We start from the raw sequence: 18050 nt of genomic DNA, 5'->3' as shown, positions 1-18050 counted from the left end.
AAAGTGGGAAGAGAACCAGAAGTTGCGAGAGTGAGAGTGATGAGGCATTTTCCTCAGAGCCTCAGGAGGTCAGCGGCCAGGCTGGAAATGGGAGTCTGGTTGGATCCCTTCAGAACAATCCATCCTCGCTTTAAACTACACTCTCTGCCTTGGGAGGATCAGAAACATGATGAACCACCAAAAAAAAGTGCACAGACACACTTCTTGTGACTTAGGCATGGAAAAGAAATGCAAGGATATGAGCAGATACGGACGTCACAGAAAGTACGTGAAAGTATAACCTTTGTCAAGGAGAGAGAACTCCAGCACAGCAGCCTAGTCCATCATTTCTCCCAGATTCTGCCCATCTGTGCTTTCTGCTTTTCTATCGTTGCTTATGGATACAGAGACACTGCGGGTTTTATGATTGGCTTCCTCTTGACCTGGCTGATTTTAAACACCAAGTCTGCAGTAGTGCTACCTGCCTGTATGTCAATGTCTGGTGGACTTTATGTAGATTACTTTGACAGCGAGCATCCTAGAAAAGATCCGCTATGCCAACAGAAAACTTACCAGTGCTTACTTTGAGGGACCGGTGTTGGCTGCGTCAAGGAAGCGAGCACCCCGCTGGAAGGTGTGACCATGTTAAGGGTATGCCTGTACTACAGGCTGAAGTGTAAAGTAGAGCTATCTGAATGAGATGTAAATTTATGTATTCAGGTAACAGAAACAGTCATGCCATGAAGCTCTGAGCTAATTTGTGTCGAGGCAAAGTTAGAGGAGTACTCAGAAGTTTCAAAATCCAGGTTTTTGCTCAGATCCGTTTCTTAAAGTCATTAACTGTCTTTTTTTGAAAGATGTGCAACACTGTCAGATCTTCTTCCTACTTCTGTGGCACAGTTTCAGTCACGAACAGTTTGCAATATCGATGTCCTTTAGCAGCCAGATGGCTGCCTTCCCCCCAGGCATAAGTAACGTGATATTACCTGGTGGTTTTGGCCAAAATAGTTTAAACAGAAAAATGCAAAGATGGAACAATAAATGGAACCAAAGCCTTTCTTCCTTGTAGTGAGTCACGAGGCTGATCATAGTGAGATGTTCTACATCCAATGCGGGTTGGCATTTCATTGTTCACCAGGGACTTAAGCTTCCAAATTCCATAATAGTTTGGTAATGATGTTCAGGCATGTAAGTAGTAAGGTACGGCCAGTGCTGGTTGCAGACACCACTTACGTGGGGGAATGAGTGCAGAGATGGATAGTTGTGTGGGCAGCCTGAGGCTGCTTGCCCCACAGCTCACATGTTGCTGGTGTCACTGGGAAAGGAGACGGAGCTACTGTCCCCTTCACCTCCTTGGTAAACCTGCTCCTGTGTTTTGTAGCTGGCTGGAGCAACCTGTCAGGTTGGAATCTGGCAAGGTTGGACAATTAAAAGATACTTGTAATTTTGCAAAGTAAACACCTATCGAAGTCAATGGCTTAGGAAAGCAAAGTCGGTCGGTCAAGAAGGAAAAAACAAGTGCTTTGTTTTGATTACTTCTTCCTTTTTTTAATGCAGATTTAGTCTTTCATAGAATCATAGAATAGTTTGGGTTGGAAGGGACCTTTAAAGGCCACCTAGTCCAATTGCCCAGCAATGAGCAGGGACATCTTCAACTACATCAGGTTGCTCAGAGCCTCGTCCAACCTGACCTTGAATGTTTCCAGGGATGGGGCATCTACTACCTTTCTGGGCAACTTGTTCCAATGTTTCACTACCTTCATTGTCAAAAATTTCTTCCTTCTATCTAGTCTAAATCTACCCTCTTTTAGTTTAAAACCATTACCCCTTGTCCTATTGTAACAGGTCATGCGATAAAGTTTGTCCCCATCTTTATTACAAGCCCACTTTAAGTATTGAAAAGCCACAATCAGGTGTCCCCAGAGCTTTCTCCAGGCTGAACAACCCCAACTCTCTCAGCCTGTCCTCATAGGAGAGGTGCTCCAGCCCTCTGATCGTTTTTTTCAGTCTGATCAGTCTTTCTCAGTCAGGAGTCGCTCTGGGTTGAAGACTAGCTGCTGAGCTATTGTCTTGATTTATTTTGTAGGAAGAAATTTGGAAGCAGTTGTGAAAGCGTAAGAAGTAAAATAATGAACTTAACATTCATCTAGGGAATCGCTTTCCTAAGTGTCCTCTCCCAGACTTACTGGGGTGCTGCCAAACTGAAGGACATTTGCATATTAAACATTATCACCCACGTTCAGGAACTCGTCAAAAGTCAAGAAAGGAAAAATATCAAGTCATTGTCTAAGCTGTCCTCTGGCAATGCCAAGATTTTTCACCATGCTGTATTTGCCTTTGCAGCAGAGGTGCCAGTATTTCTCTTGGAATATACACTCTATTTCATCTAGTTCTCAGGAACTTTCTTTGGATGCTTAGCTGCTTTAGCATATTAGTATTTTTATCCTCCCTGCTATTAGTCATTCTCTTACAGACAAAGCTAAAAACCTGTCTTTTCTAGAACCACCTCTGTATTCTTCGAATATTTGTAAACCAAACCATATGGTTCCTTGGCAGCAGAAGAATATAGTTTTGATTATAGTTTGGGAAAGAAAGACAATTTCACTTCCTAGATTTGACACTTCCACATATCACATCAAATAGCGGTTTATTGATTTTTCTAGAAAATAAAATTACACATTTATAAAGCCATCTTCTCTTAAAGTTTCTTCTGTATTTCTGGGCATCTGGATCAAATAAGCAATTTATTTTATAAAACTTGTTCAGTTCAGAAGGAAATTTTGTCAGGTGATTTCTGTGTGGTTTTCACATGGACTCTCAAGGAGGTCTTCTCATCTGCCTCTCTCAGGCTTACCAGAAGTGTTAATACTTTTATTTGTGGAATCAGATTCGGTTTCTGCAATTCAAAAGCTAAGATACAAGAAAGGGGAAGGTTACAAATGCAGATGGCAAAGTGGTGGTACTCTTATCACATCTTTCCATTGCCTTTGCTTTGCTTCAGAGGATTACATGCTTGCTAACCAGAGTCCTGGAAAGACATGAGAGAACACAGCAGGTATTGGTGCGGCCCTGAGGATCAGAACAACGTCTGAGATTATTCTTGTTGGGATTTTTATTACTTTCTTACTTAGGGTGTGGTTGTGGATGATAATCAGTTCGTTTGTTGTTTTTTTTCCCCCACAAATCTATTTATAGACTTGTCGCAAAACTTGAGAGATGAAGGACCCGCCACTGTCCCCAGTGGCACAACCAGTATCGGGGACTACAGAGAGGCATCGTGCAAAGCTGGGAGTGAAAGGGCAGGGTAGAGAAGAAAACCTGAGAAATTGAGATAGTGCCACTTCTTTTCAAATACACTTTAAAATGCATGGATAGTCTGTAAAAGGTATCTGTTCTTAGTTTGGCTTTGTTATTATTGTGGCCTGAAAAACAAATTGGTATCATTGTGCTTCATATATAATTCTCAATTATAACAACCCTTAGAATTTGCATGGCGTGGCATGTTTTGTCCTTAGATCAAAAGGTTGGGTGAACTTCCATTCAGCTGGGCTGAGGGGTCTGGGAAATCAAGTTACTCAAGACATTATAATGAGCTAATGGCAGGACTTTGGCTTACATGAGTATTCCCTCTTCCATATTCTAAATGGTAACTGTAATAAAAATTCAAATTGTCTATTATGGTTGAGGCAGAATGGAAATCAAGCTCATCTTTTTTGCAAACTGGTAGCAATTTAAATAATGACTTAAATAGTTTGTTGTTGTTAATATTGTAAAATATGCTTACATCACAGGTGTACAGCCATACCAAAGTGCTACAGTTTACACGCACATTTCTCCTTGTGCTGAAGAACAGTGACTTGTGTAAAACATGGGATCTATAGATTTATCAGAAACAAAAGGCACAAATGCTAGCACTGCTGTATGATAGGGAGAGCAAACCCATGGAGCAGATGCAGAGTAGAATTTCATGCTGGCTGCTTGTTTTGAGGAGCACTCTGATTCATTAGCCCAGTGGGAATAAATGGGAAGAAAACCTTTTAATTTCTGAACTCTGAGAATTATGCTCATTTTGGAAAACACCTCATTGACACTGCTGCTATCTCCTCCAGATAGAGTTGGGATTGAAATAGCACAGTATGATGCAGGCTTCTGGGAAGTGTCTTGGCAAAGCCTGAGACTAGGAAAACAGCAGTCAAAGGTGCCATGTCCTGACAGAGGATGATGACAGCTCCCACAATACTAGTCAAAAATATGTTTTTCTTTATCCTAACTTAGATCCCTAGATCACAGCTGCTCCAAGAGATTTCTCAGAGACATCCAGGGTCTGGCAAACTCTTTCCCACTGGCTAAGCCAAAGAGTCTCTTTGCTGAACACATCCTGGGCAAAAATGCCACTGCGGCATCTTTTATGGTGCCTTCACCATATCCCTTTGTGCTTTTGTGGTAACAGTGAGTGTGCACACAAGTACATGGGGACAGGGCGGAGAGGAGCTCTTCCTCAATGCTCATTCCTTCTCCCCACTGGATTCTTCTGTAGAGAAAGGGTATGGGGACAGAAAGGAAAAAAATTAGAACAAGGGAGAGAGGGGACAAAACCGGCAAATGACAGAAGATAAGCAGAGAGAAGAAATGCAGCCTGAAAGTTTAGAGAGGGAAGCTTTTAAGGTCATTATGTTTGAATGAGAGCAATATGATCATTGCTGTCGTTCTTTTTGTCTTTCTTCCTGCATTTCTTTTCTGTGCTAAACTGTCCATTTAAAACTGGCTGAATCTATTTCTTCATTCTTGCCAGACTCTTCAGCATTTTAGCCAAGTCTTTTGATTATCTTTCTTGCCCAGCATACGAATAGGCCTTTCTTGAGCATGCAAACTATTGTGCAGACTGTGTTTTTCTTTCTAGGTGACTTCAGAATAATTAGCTGAAATTTCCTCCCCTCCCCTCTTTTTTTAAAGACAATTCCTCATCTCTCCAGGAAGATGAAGAGGTAGATATGGAGGCTGTCAACTGGCAGCCAAACAACACTTCCATGAATGGGCATTCATCTACCCCAACCACAGTTCGCTTTCCCAGCTGGGTGACTTTTGATGACAATGAAGTCAGTTTTTCACCGCAGAACCTTTCTCCCTTGAAAACAGACACCCCACCTGCAGAAACACAGACTCCAGATGTTAACTTTAACCTCACTACATCCTTTAAGAAAAGAGAACGTCCTAAAAGCACATTGGGGGACCTCTCTAAAATTAAAAAACTAGATCTCTCGTCCTTAACCAAGTTGCCTTCTGTTGAAACACCACCATGGAGTGCTACTAATCCCTTCCTGGATGAATCTCTGCGAGATGTCCAACCCTCACCCATCAATCCATTCAGTTCATTCTTCGAGGAGCGAGACAGGCGTTCCAAAAGTTCTTCTGTCTCCAGCGCTCCAGGCAAAAGCCAAAGAGACTCTCTCATTATTCTCCATCAAGAGCCTGACACCATCAGTTTCCATGAGGCAAACAAAAGTGTAACCCACACAGATGCTGTTGAGCAGCTCAAGCAGCTCCAGATTGGAGACCCAGATCGTGTGAGCAGCCCTACCTTGCCTGATGATGACCCCATGATGCCATGTGATCTGGATGCAGCCTTATTTAACCTGGCACCAGCTCAGCCAAAGGATGGATGGCCAATGATGCTCAGGATCCCAGAGAAGAAGAATATTATGTCATCCAGGCACTGGGGACCAATATACGTCAAGCTGACAGACAGTGGATGTATACAGCTTTTTTATGAGAAAGGACTGGAGAAGCCTTTCCGCGAATTCAAACTTGAAATCAATCATGAGATTTCAGAGCGCAAACTCCAGAACTATGATGAGAATGGGAGGATACACAGTGTGCGGTTGGACCGTACAACCTACAAGGAGAAGAAGAAGTATCAGCCTAAGCCAGCCATTGCTCACACAGCAGAGAGAGAGCAAATTATCAAGCTTGGGACTACAGATTATGAAGACTTCCTTAGCTTCATCAGTGCTGTGCAAGACACGCTGATGAACTTGCCAGCCTCATCAACAGATCTGAGCACGGTGGGACTAAACTATCAAGAAGAAGAAATCACGGTTGATGTCAGGGATGAGTTTCATGGTATCTTGGCCAAAGGAGACAGTGTGATTCTCCAGCACAGTGTGCTGACCCATATCTATGTTCTCAGCTTCCTTTCTGGCCTGGCAGAATGCAGACTGGGCCTTAATGATATCCTGATCAAAGGGAACGAAATAGTTGCAAGGCAGGACATTATGCCCACTACTACCACTAAGTGGATTAAATTATACAGCTGTCGGTTCCATTCATGTGTGGATGAGGATATGTTTAATAACTCCCGTATTATCCTGTTCAACCCCTTGGATGCCTGCCGGTTTGAACTGATGCGATTCAGAACTGTCTTTGCTGAGAAAACTTTGCCTTTTACTCTGAGGACGGCTGCCAGCATCAATGGTGCTGAGGTGGAGGTGCAGAGCTGGCTGATGATGTCCACTGGCTTCTCTTCCAACCGTGACCCTTTAACTCAGGTCCCTTGTGAAAATGTGATGATCCGCTACCCGGTGCCAAACGAGTGGGTGAAGAACTTCCGCAGGGAGAGCATCCTGGGGGAGAAATCTTTGAAAGCCAAGGTGAACAAGGGGGCCGCTTTTGGATCAACCAGTCTGTCTGGTTCTGAGCCAGTAATGAGAGTAACTTTGGGAACTGCCAAATATGAGCATGCCTTTAATTCCATCGTATGGAGGATAAACCGACTGCCTGACAAAAACTCAGGTGAGTGGTGCATACCGTCTCTGCAGGACTAAACTAAAAGGAGTGATGCATTTTGGAAGGTAGGGCATACCGTGGTTACACGGTGGGAGATAAATCATCCTCTGTAGTATACCAAAGGACAGCAGTTCGTTGCATGAAGCATTTATCTGACCCTTCATTGCAGTAGGTTTACGTATCCTACAAACATTACTAATGAGAAAAACAGGCTTAAGTTTTCCTGGTGCAAAAATACGCCTTCTGTCTCTGCTTTTATGAGTACATTATGGGACTTGGGCATCAAACACCTCTGTGTGCTTAGCGCTGTTACTGGAAGCAGGGCTTTTTCAGGTAACTTGCAAAGGCAAAATACTACGCTATGGGGCAGAAGGACAGGACCAGAAAAATTGCTGTAGTTCCAGCACATGTGATTTCTTTTCCATGTATTGCCAAGCATACTGGGCCAGTGCTATATATTTCAATGTCTATGCCACAACTAATGCCTACAAAGTGTCTGGAGTGAGGATTGTAAAAGGACAGAAGGCGTTGTGCAACCATTAAAAAAAAAAACAATACAAAATTCCAAAAGCCAGTTTGTGGCTATGTTTCTGTAATCAGTGCAGGCACGTAAATGCAGCTTAAACCTGAAGAGAGAATACCAACATAAAAGCCACGACTTTGTATTTCTAGCAACATGATCATAATTAAACATTCAAATAATACGAGCAAACTACTGGTTCCCTGCCAGTCATTCCACTTCCTGCCTTTCATGCACGGTGTGCAATAAAGCTAGACAACTCGGGTTTATTCTTATTCATAGTGAATTCTTCTTCTTGATTTCTCTGATCTAGACCAGCTTTTTACAAATGAGATGCACTTTTTAGTATTAATGCTGTAGTAACGCAGCCAGGTGACTGGCTGGGTTTCCATATTCAGAGTTCCCTGAAAGTTCAGTGTTGTACCAGATTTGACACTTTCTAAGGACAAATGTTTTTCCTGAGTTTGAGCTACGGTGTCAGCAAAACAGTGATCCAAGTCTTCTAATCTTTTGGATCACGTTTCTACCCGAGGATGCCAGCTTACACCATCAGTTACAAATTTGGAGGGATATCATTGACAACAGTGAAGGCTCCGTGTTCTCTGTAGTGCGGGGCATGAGACGAGAGAGCTTGGGAACTGGAGAGAAATATCACAATGAAAAATTAACCTCAGGCTGTTTATGAGCAATAACATGCTTGTGAGGAAAATCTCACTGTGCCATCTGCGTGCGCTCTGGGAACGAGATGCTGTGAAATTGGGCCTTCTGTGGCATCTTCTCTCCAAAGATCTCCACATAACGTATAGACATTGCAGTCGGGGAAAAGAAAGCGCCCAAACTTTAACACAGTCACAGAACATGCTGGTAGCAAACCAGGAGAAGAGGCAGAACTCCTGGCTCTACTGCCTCCTGCGAGGTGATGACCCCCTACGCATCGCAACTTTGAGGGAGATGTTGACCTATGTCTCCTGTTTCCTTGATCTCGTCTCTCCCAGTGTGAGGCTTTGTTATATATACCCTGTGTCAGGGGGAAATGCATCACAGACTTGGCGCTGTTGTTGGAGCCCGGCCACAGAGCATCCATCCATCAGTGTCACCGTGCAGAACGCAGGGCAGTTGGTATTTGTTTACATCCTGAGAGGAAGAGAGTGTCCTCACCCCTCTGGTCAGGTCAGATGTAATTTCAGGGAAAGGAAGGGCCTTGCAAGCACTATTTTGGCCAGGACACGAGGTATGTGAGAGGGAATCCCAAAGTGGTGACAGGGCAGGCCAAGCGTAGTTTTAAATCTGACCTTGCCTCTCAAGGACTATTTGCGTTACTTGACAGTACTTGTCCCATGGTTTTCCTTACTCAAATTATATGGCGAACAAAGAGGGATATAAATGGTACCCAAAAGCATTGATTCCCACTCCTTCTTAGATTTGCCTGATGGATCACATACAGTTCTGACCATGTGATACTGATACGTGGTTTACTCCCAACCTTGTGCATGCTTGGCTGTATCCAGCCCTACCCACAAGTCATATAGTAACTCACCTCCACCTATTTGCAGAAGTCCCTATAAATGACACAGTTCTTAAGCATTAAGTATAAAAATATTCCCCTGACTCGCACTTCATGCTCTCTTATTGTGGCACCTGCAACTCATCCCTTACAGTGCTCTGGGTCCTCTCTAAATACCTTTTTTGCTAATGAGCTGTTCTGGTGCCTGGGACTCCAGAGCAGGAGAGAGGTGGGGGCATCACACTGCGGCTGCAGCTGGTGAGAAATGCCGCAGGTAGCCACAGTCTCCAGCGCCACCCTGCCTCCAGAGGCCACACACGATCTGTCCACACGGCTTGGAGCATGTGCATTGTGTGACTCCCTCCAGCACACGTGCCCGTCTGCCAGCCCCGTGTGCCTATCGAAGAAGTACGCACATAGGCACAGACTCATTATGGGACCCTTCGTTCACCCACATTGTGTGCTCTGACACATCAGTCCCTTGTGAATGTGATCCCAGGAACTCCAGAGGTCTCCAGGACCTCTTGTGCTTCACTCCAACGCAGGTGGTGCAGGCTTTGTGTGGACGTGAGGTGTAGGACACCATCAGCCCTGCCCGTGGTGGTCAGGCAATACCCCATCCCCGCAGGGGAGGAGAGCCGGTCCCTCCAGGCGCTCACCGCTCACGCTCAGGCTGTGCTATCCTAGCACCCAAATTGGTAAGAATTATTTCAGCAGCTTCGCTTTCTTATCCGAATGTTTTCTCTTTGTGCTTTCTAATGGGATGGGGCCCTTTGCACTCTCACCACAGGAACTTGTTATCAGCACCGTCTGTAGTATTTTCTAGCCAAAGCGTCTGCTTATGGCTGGATGTTGAAAAGCATATGAGAAATGAAGGACTGTGTGTGCTCTGACTATGATTTGACCAAAAAAAAAAAAAAAAAAAAACATGGACTGGATTCTACTGAGCACATTGCTGAAATCCTTTCCAAAATAGCTTGTTAAACTTTATTGCCCTTCTCATATTCACAATTAGTATGATCAAAGCACTTGATAAAGAAAGCCTGTTTACAGGCTCTGCAGAGCTTCAGTTGCAGCTGGCTGGGCTCCACATGGTTTGTTTTTTTTTAATCCGCCAGCAGAATATTAGGAAAACATCCACCCGGTCTTCAATCCTGGGAAAATGGTCTTCCAGCAAAGCAGGGATGTAGCCTCTATGCAGAGCCTTGGATCTGGATATTTGAACTTTGGTCTAGTTTGGCTGTGGATCCCAGGCATGCCTCCTGCTATACTGTCTGAAGTAAATGAAATCTTTTAATCCAAACATGTTGGGACATCAGAGTCGTTTGGAACAGATTCCCTCCAATCACAGTAACCCATGCGTATACATGAATTATATTATCAGATCCTCGATTGTCAGAACGAAATGTTAGTAGCTCAAGGAAGCAAGAGATGCAAAACAAAAGCAGTCCGGTGATTTCCTCCTGATTTTACTAAAAATCATACCTGCCCGTTAGAGAAGGAGCTCTGAAGGAGCCTGTTGAACAAACAGAAGGTCTATACAAGTTGTGCCTTGTGTGCCTCACACTGGGAGCACCAGTGAACTCTGATGTGGTTGGTGTTTTTGCTGTAGCTTTGGTGGAGGAGTTGCTCTCTTAATCAGTTCATCTGGTTGCCTGCCGTGCTGCGCTGGTTTAAATTAATAACTTCCATATTTTTTTAGTGTTGTGCATAGTCTTTTATGTTGGTAGGTACTCCTACTAGAAAAAGTTAAGTTACTGAAAAATTGCTGTGTTAATTGCATTGCATTAATATTTTTTTTGCTTTTTTTCCCTTTATTCCTCCCCCCCTTTTTTTTTTCTGAGCCTGTGAATATCCATCAATGTTCAGGTGTGTTAGAAGAGTGGTTGCTGGTTCCATGTGTCCAGTTGAAATTATTAAGAGTTTAAAAGCTCAGATCTCCAAATCACCTGTCACACAGCATGCTCAGGCCCAGTTAAACGCTTCCCAGTGTCACCGTCGTAGGGGTCCATCCCAAAGGCAGCCGAGCACACGCCAGCTCAGGAGCTCAGCGCTGCAGGCTGAACATTTGGTAGCTGTGGAGCACAGAGCCCCCTCTCCTGGGCTGCTGTGGGCCCCCGCTGCAGCCCAGACCGTCTGAAGGGGCAACCCGTGGCAGACCAGAGGAGAGGAAAGCGTAGCGAAGCAGATTGCAGTGGAAGGATTACAATGAGGAGTCTTCTGAGACTGGTACAGGGTGAGGAAAGAGATAGGAAGGGATGGGGAGCCTGAGACCGGGAGTTGGTTGCCAGCACCGAGCGCTGAACACAGAATTTTTGAGCCAGGAGTGACTCATTTTTAGGCATCTTCCTAACGCGGTGCCAGCAGCAGTGATTGCCAGGAATGTGCAGCAGCACCCAGGTGTCCCGTGGCAGAGGCTAATGGGCACAGCCACCACAGGTCTGCTCACCACAGCCAAGCTCAAGAACTGGGCAGAAGCAAAAGCCCTCCCGTGCTGGAGGGCACAGTGTTCTCTGTGAGAGGACATGGAGCTGCTGCGAGCCCGTGGTGAGACCTTCCTCTTGAAGGTCTTCTGTGCACCACTGCTTTTCAGCCAGAAAAAGCCTGCTCCAGGTATGAAACAGTGGGAAGCATTGTCAGAAAGAGATCCCATCTCACTTTAGAACCAGGGCAACCGTGCTTGGGATAATTAATCCTGATGAAAAGCGAGTGATGTATTTTAAGGCGTGCAGAGCTCGAGCTTTTATATGTACTTGATGCTGCACCCACTCGTTCGTAACTCGGCCCCCGCTGTGGTGCTGCGTATCTCCCTGGTCTCTGCTGAACTGCATAGCCTCTCGTAAAAAAAACCTTCCAGTCGTGAGGAAACTCTGGCTAGACTGTTTGGAACTATGAGGCTGACTCTGGATGAAATTTTTACCTGTCGGGACAAGTAATATCTCAAAAACCCACTTTTTGCTTTTCAAGCTTCAGCTTGACAAGGCTGACTTTTGGGCTGAGCTCTGGATGAGGAGCTGATTTCAAGGCCCAGGCTTGCAAGTCTTTCACAGGTGGTGTTTTCCTCCTCTTCCCAGGGGGAGTTTCTGGGCTTTCCCCACCCATTTCTTTTTACTTTGCCTGCCTTCCTCCTCCCTTTTGTCTCTCCTGTACACCTCGCTGAGCGGTATGGAGAAGAACTTTCCCAAGGAACAAGTAGTCAGAAATCCTAAAGCCTGTAACAGTGGCAGACAAGGATCCTGTTCATTTATTTATACACTATTTTCATTTACACATATGTAGATAATGGGATCCTGTCTATCAGAAAGCCCAAGGTGGCTTTGAAGACTCTCATCCTCGTTTTGCCAACAGAGAAACTGAGGCGCAGACCTTAAATGACCTGCTCAAGAGCTCAGGGAGTTGGCATCAGTCAGAAATAAAACCAACCTAGCTTGACTCGCAGTCCCTGCTTTAATTTTTAAACATCACTGCTTTCCAGAAAAACAAAGGGGAAAAAATAACGACAAACATCATTATAATTTACAGATGACAGAGCTAAATGTGATTACTTCCTCACCTTGCAATCTTTAATGACTAGCCACCTTGTCATGGGTTAGAGTAAGGAATAAACAGTTATTTCCAAGCCCTGCACATACTGGCTTTTTGAAACCAGAAAAATTATTTAACCTTATCCAGTATTATTTTTTTTTTGCTAAAAATGGGGATAACAATTTCAAATAAATGTGAAATATCTGCCATATTAATGTGAATAAATATTAATTTCAAATAAGTGTGAAATCCCACCTTTACTTACTATCAATACATGACATTTCAGAAGGGTGTGCCACAATGTACTTAGCGTGTTGCATACATGGGGGGAATCAGAAGAGGGGAAATACCTTTACCCCGTGGTGCTTGATTTACATCTCATATTTTCACCTACTAAAAGCAAACTAAAGCGATTATCAGTCCTTTTTGCAGTTTATTTTGTTTAATTCCTCTGGAAAGTCCCAACATTATTGAAGCAGGTAAGATACTGCCACTTGCTACAAAGCACTTCACTCATGCGGATTCTGGGTTTCTTGCAGTTTTGTGATGTTGCTTCCTCCTAGATGTTGTCTTTTTTGATCCATCCAACACAACTTTCATGTCTGTTTGCTCTCTTTTTCCAGCTTCTGGCCATCCTCACTGCTTCTTCTGTCACCTAGAGCTTGGCTCTGACCGGGAAGTGCCTTCCAGTTTTGTCCGCTATGTAGATGTGGAATTTGACATGCCCACCACTTCCGCGTCCAAAGCCACTGTTCGGTCCATCTCTGTTGAGGACAAGACCGACGTGAGGAAGTGGGTCAACTATTCAGCACACTACAGTTACAAGGTAAAACTGAGCATGTGGCAGTCGCCATGGTTACTCTGCACACTACATTGTCTTGAAAAGTGGGGGCAGACAAATAAAACGCCGTGGGCAGGTGCGGTGGGAGTTTGGCACATGCCAGGCTCTGTGCAGTAGCTGCCCATGTGTAGCTGCCTCTTGATTCACGGCAAATGAGCTAGGGATTATCCCTCAGCACAGATGGAATAAACTTGCTTGTAGTTGCTTTGTGGAAGAGTGTCCTGGTTTGAAGAAAAACAGAACCAGTTTTCTGTTCGGTAATTTTACTTTTCAGTTAAGTTCTTCTAATTAACTGAACTCACTGAAATTAATGGCATATTCTTCAGACAGTGTCTGCTCCCAGAGTGATAAAGCCTGATGTTCATAGTTAATACCAAGGAATGGCATGCAGAGAGGCTCCTGTTTATACTTATTGCTGTAACAACCAAGGTCAGCTCACTGTTATTTGCCCCGCTGGAGGGTTGGAAGCGGAAAAGCGTAGAGGGGTCCCACCTGCGGGGGGAAGTGGACAGGACAGGTGACCCGAAACTGAACAGCGGGATATTCCATCCCGTCTGCATCATGCTCAGTATAAAAGCTGAAGGATCAAAGGGGTCAGCCTCTTTCTTCAGTGGCTGGTGTCTGAGGAGGACTCTGTCCTTTGATCCCGATCCGTGTGTTCCTGAATTCAGATCTGGAATCCAGTTCCCATCCATCCCTGAGTCCAGTCTGGGACTCTGCCAGTGCCTGCCAGTGATGTGATCATCATCCTGGGAGCTCCGTGCTGGTTTTGTATATATTGTATATATTTCATTATTTTCTTTTTTAAATATATATATTATGTTTCCTTTTTATTACTAATATTTCATTAAAGCAGTTTTAGTTTTCTTTTCGACACGTCTCTCCCCTATTTTCTCTCCCTTCTTTTCTGGGAAGGGAGAGAGAGAGAAGTAAAGAGAGCATCTGTTATTCGTTTAGTGGCCAGGCCAGCCCAAACCACGACAGAGCATACACGTGCACACAGCCAGCCTCTGGGGCTTAGCTGACATGGCAGGAGTGTGAACAGGGAGTTTTGCTGCTCTTCGTAGCAGCTACAGTGGGAGTGTTACAGTGGGAGTGCTACAGCAGACAAAAAGATCACATTATTTCTGTGCTTAAATATTTCTTCTTCCTGCCTTCCCGAAGGAGAGGAGCAGATGGGAAAATGCAGTATGTATACACCTGCCAAGAATCTCAGGATGCCAAAATTTGCATGTTAGCTGATCACTCGGCAGAGAAATTGGCATCCTACCCGCCTTCTTTCAGAGCAACGATGAGGAATACTGAAAAGATTCTCATGGCAAATATTTTTAACAGTAATTGTAATTGCATTTTTAGTGGTCTCTTAAATTCCCTGGAGATGGTATTTCATCTTCCGAAGTATCCCTTTTAAGAATTAAAGATTGGATTATCCCTGAGTTTTCAGAGGTGTTGAAATTTAGAACACAAATGTAGATGTGCATTTTGTAAATGAATCTCTTTGCTTTATACATGAGTCTTTGCAGAGTTTAAAATTGAGGCTGGTCATCTGCTGTGTCTTAGGAAGCCACCTATCCTCTGCAGGTTTGGTTCTGGGTTTGGATTCAGAGTACAGCTGGGGATGGTAACGAATATAAAATCGTGAGACCGGTTCCCTGCATGACATTGTCTCTTCTGGAAATGATGTCATTACACTGTTGAATCATAAAACTGTTTGGATTAGACTGAAAACACTTAGAGTAAATCAAATCCAGCTTTCCCTCCTCAGTCTATTTCTCTTCACAACCCTCTCAGTTTACCAAGAGTTTCTTCACCTGAGCAGGACACGAGTCACCACTAAGGAAGAGTTTTGAATCTTTTTCTTTCCGTTCTCGTTACAAATGTTCTCCTCTTTTTCCTCTGCCAGGTCGAAATAGAGCAGAAGAAAAGCTTGAATGAGGATCTGAAGGGAGAAGATGCTGCAAATGTCAATGAATGTGCTACACAGTGAAGGAAGATCAGTCTGCAGGTCACAAGAGGGGTGGTCAAATTAACAACCTGGAAGAAAGGACTTGCAGGGTTTTGGTTATTTTTCTTTAAGAAGTATGGAGAACTACTTTTAAAATAATGCTCTGAAGAGAGTTATTTTTCCTTGTGATCATCCATACTTTGAGAAGAAGCTCGCCAGTGATTTGTTTGGAGCAGACCCATGGGCTTTTGCTGGAATGATTTAAGTACAGTTAGTATAGACAGAATGACTCGTATTACAGTCAAGCCTGCCTTTTCTGCCTCTTCACTGTCTAGGTTCTGCACTGAAGTATGGTCTGGCACCATCACAGCCAAACCAGAAAGCAGCCTTTATCTCACTTACAATCTTGCCCTCCTATGTTAAGCATTTTTTTTTTTTTGTATGCCCGTTGGTTTGGTCATCGGCGGATTCACTGAGCTGCCAAATAAAACTCAGGGAGCGTTGAATGAAAAATGATACAAAATCTCTTTCCTGAAGTGGTCAACGGAGTGAAAACCCTGAGCATCATTCTGGAGAATCAACAGACTCTGCATCTTCAACATAGTAGATGGGCAAGCAGATGAACTACAGACAGGACAGCTAATTATGTAGCTGTTCTTCTAATCACCCTCTTCTGTCTCATCCTCTGAACGACAACATGTCATTGTGCACATTTTCATGGCGTCTGCACAAGTTACATGAAAGCCTCTGCAGTTTCTTAAAATTTGTATTTGTTAGTTTGGGCTGTTCTGTTCTCTTGACTGAACGTGGTTAGAGCTGCTAGTAACAGGGAATGTGTCTTACAATAGAGCTGATCCGGGAAAGACTTTGCTACGACTAGATCATTCCTGCCTAGAAAGATATTTAAGGGAAAAACATTGGGGTTTGGGTCTGGGTGGTTTGGGGTTTTTTTTGTGTTTTCTTGGATGGGTAAGGTGGATGGTTAGTGAAAATGTCAGAACACAATTATTTTAACAGACACTGTTGTTTGCCTTCCTGAAACTCCTTGGAGTGTCCTTGCTTGCAGTGCAATATTACTTTCATGTTCTGTCTTGAACCTACAACATGTCAGTTGTATCTTTACAAAACCGTCACTAACTGGGACCCAGAATCGTTTTTCAAAAATTAAAAACAAGCTTCCATCGTGGATATTTTTCGATCTCCATTTAGCTGAAAGTAACAGCAAGTCTTAAATCTTATTTCTAAATAAGAATGCAGAAGGCAAAAATCACTCCTTCATATATATTTTCAGATAAAACTGTGTTCAAAAGACATTTTTTTGTAGTTGTTTCCATGGCTTGCATAATATTTTTTCTCAACATAGTTGTAAATGTAAGAAAAGTAATTTATTAAATAATTTCTCTTTTGAAAGGTTACTGCTGACTTTAAAATCACACATTTGGAAAGCCTTAGCAATGTAATTTAAAATCATAATGAATTAAAATGAAAGCTTTCTTATAAATTTATAAATTTATTTTAGTTTACATTTCATATAACAGAAAATTACTACTTTACTGTGAATTCTGTAAAAATCACTACAATGTTAAGATCCCAAATAAAACACAAAATTTAATTATAGCGGTAGAATTTAAAACAAAGTATAGGGAACTTCTAAACTTCTGCCTTTTTATATGCATCTAAATTCCCGGCCTAGATCAACCTAGTGATTTATATTTACACAGTACACCACTGTAAATATGTAAAGTCTCAGTCCTTCGAGGACTTCTTAATACACAAATAATATTCTACTGGAGGTTGTCCCACTGAGAGCCCCTCGCTCGGAGCACACCAGTTAGTACTAAGCATTTGCAACATCTCTCTGTGCGTGGAAGAATGCTATTAACTTTTACGAAGCGTTCTGAGATCGGTGGATTAAAATTACTGATCAAGTGCAAAGAATCATTATTTATTAAGTAATAACTTGTATAGGTTGGGAAATATCTGAGAGCAGGGGGCTGAAGTCATGGCTGATTCTCAGCTCCGTGCAGGGCAACTCCTGTCTATGAAATTCCCTCTTCTTTTCAAAGGTATTCAAAGGACTCCTGGGTGTTTTCCCTGTTTTTCACTGCAGTGTACAGTTTCTGAAAAGGACCAGCAAGAAATCCAACAAAACCAAGCTGAAGGAGTGCTGAGATGTTGCTGAGCAAGCGTGAGAATGTTTTGTGAAAGAAACAGGCGGGAGAGTCCCTGCTCTCATCTGCGGTGTCTGAAGTTTTGCCTGTTGCTCCCCAGCCCTTGAAAACACAAATATGTAATAACAAATAAGCAAAATTGTGTTGTGCTCCTTAAAGAGGGGAGAAAATCAAAGGCATATCATTTTCCATCTCTCTTAATTTCTTAAACTATTCAGTTTCTATCATACTCCATCCACAGAATATTTCATGCCCCAAAAATTGAAAGATTAACATATTGGAGGCTTCTGGATTTACTTAATTTTTCTACCTCTCCATCACTTTCATCACCGATTCTTATTTTTTTTAATCAAAGTTAATGAATGACAGAGCGAGCATGGGCCTGACTCCAACCTCTCTTATGTAGCTGGTTAAACGACAGAAGTATGTCTTCCAGTCCTCATGGAGTTATGCAGGCAAAACTGGAAAAGTGCTCTGGGTTATAAAAAAGCTATTTTAATCCATTCTGATCTCTGGAGAATATCTTTCTGATGTACTTCCCACTGAATTTTCGAGAGTTTAGGATTAATACCTTGGCCAGAGTTTCAAAAGAACTTGTTTCCTATTGAAGCTCTAGAGTATGCAACTTGATTTTTCAAAAGAGCACTAACAACCAAAATCTTTAGATAATCCAGTGTTGGTATCACCAAGTGTCACCACTGCATTTTTTTTTCAGCCCAGCACCATTACGAGCACTGAGCATTTGAACACCGGGATCCTAAGCGCTCTTTTTGAGACGTCAC

At 43.2% G+C, this 18050-nt stretch overlaps 1 protein-coding gene across 1 annotated transcript in view; it reads left to right on the top strand.

The window, feature by feature from the left end:
* Window positions 1-17029, top strand: part of STON2 (stonin 2) — an 87454-nt gene extending 70425 nt beyond the window's left edge. Inside the window, exons 5-7 of the mRNA XM_074149990.1 lie at window positions 4933-6768; window positions 12935-13137; window positions 15056-17029. Coding sequence (XP_074006091.1) covers window positions 4933-6768; window positions 12935-13137; window positions 15056-15139 — 2123 coding nt within the window. The 3' untranslated portion in view covers window positions 15140-17029. The remainder of the gene's footprint in view (window positions 1-4932; window positions 6769-12934; window positions 13138-15055) is intronic.
* Window positions 17030-18050: the final 1021 nt, after the last annotated feature.

This window comes from Numenius arquata, chromosome 6 (assembly GCF_964106895.1).
Source record: "Numenius arquata chromosome 6, bNumArq3.hap1.1, whole genome shotgun sequence".
Classification (NCBI taxonomy): Eukaryota; Metazoa; Chordata; class Aves; order Charadriiformes; family Scolopacidae; genus Numenius; species Numenius arquata.
This window is presented reverse-complemented; position numbering and strand designations above follow the sequence as displayed.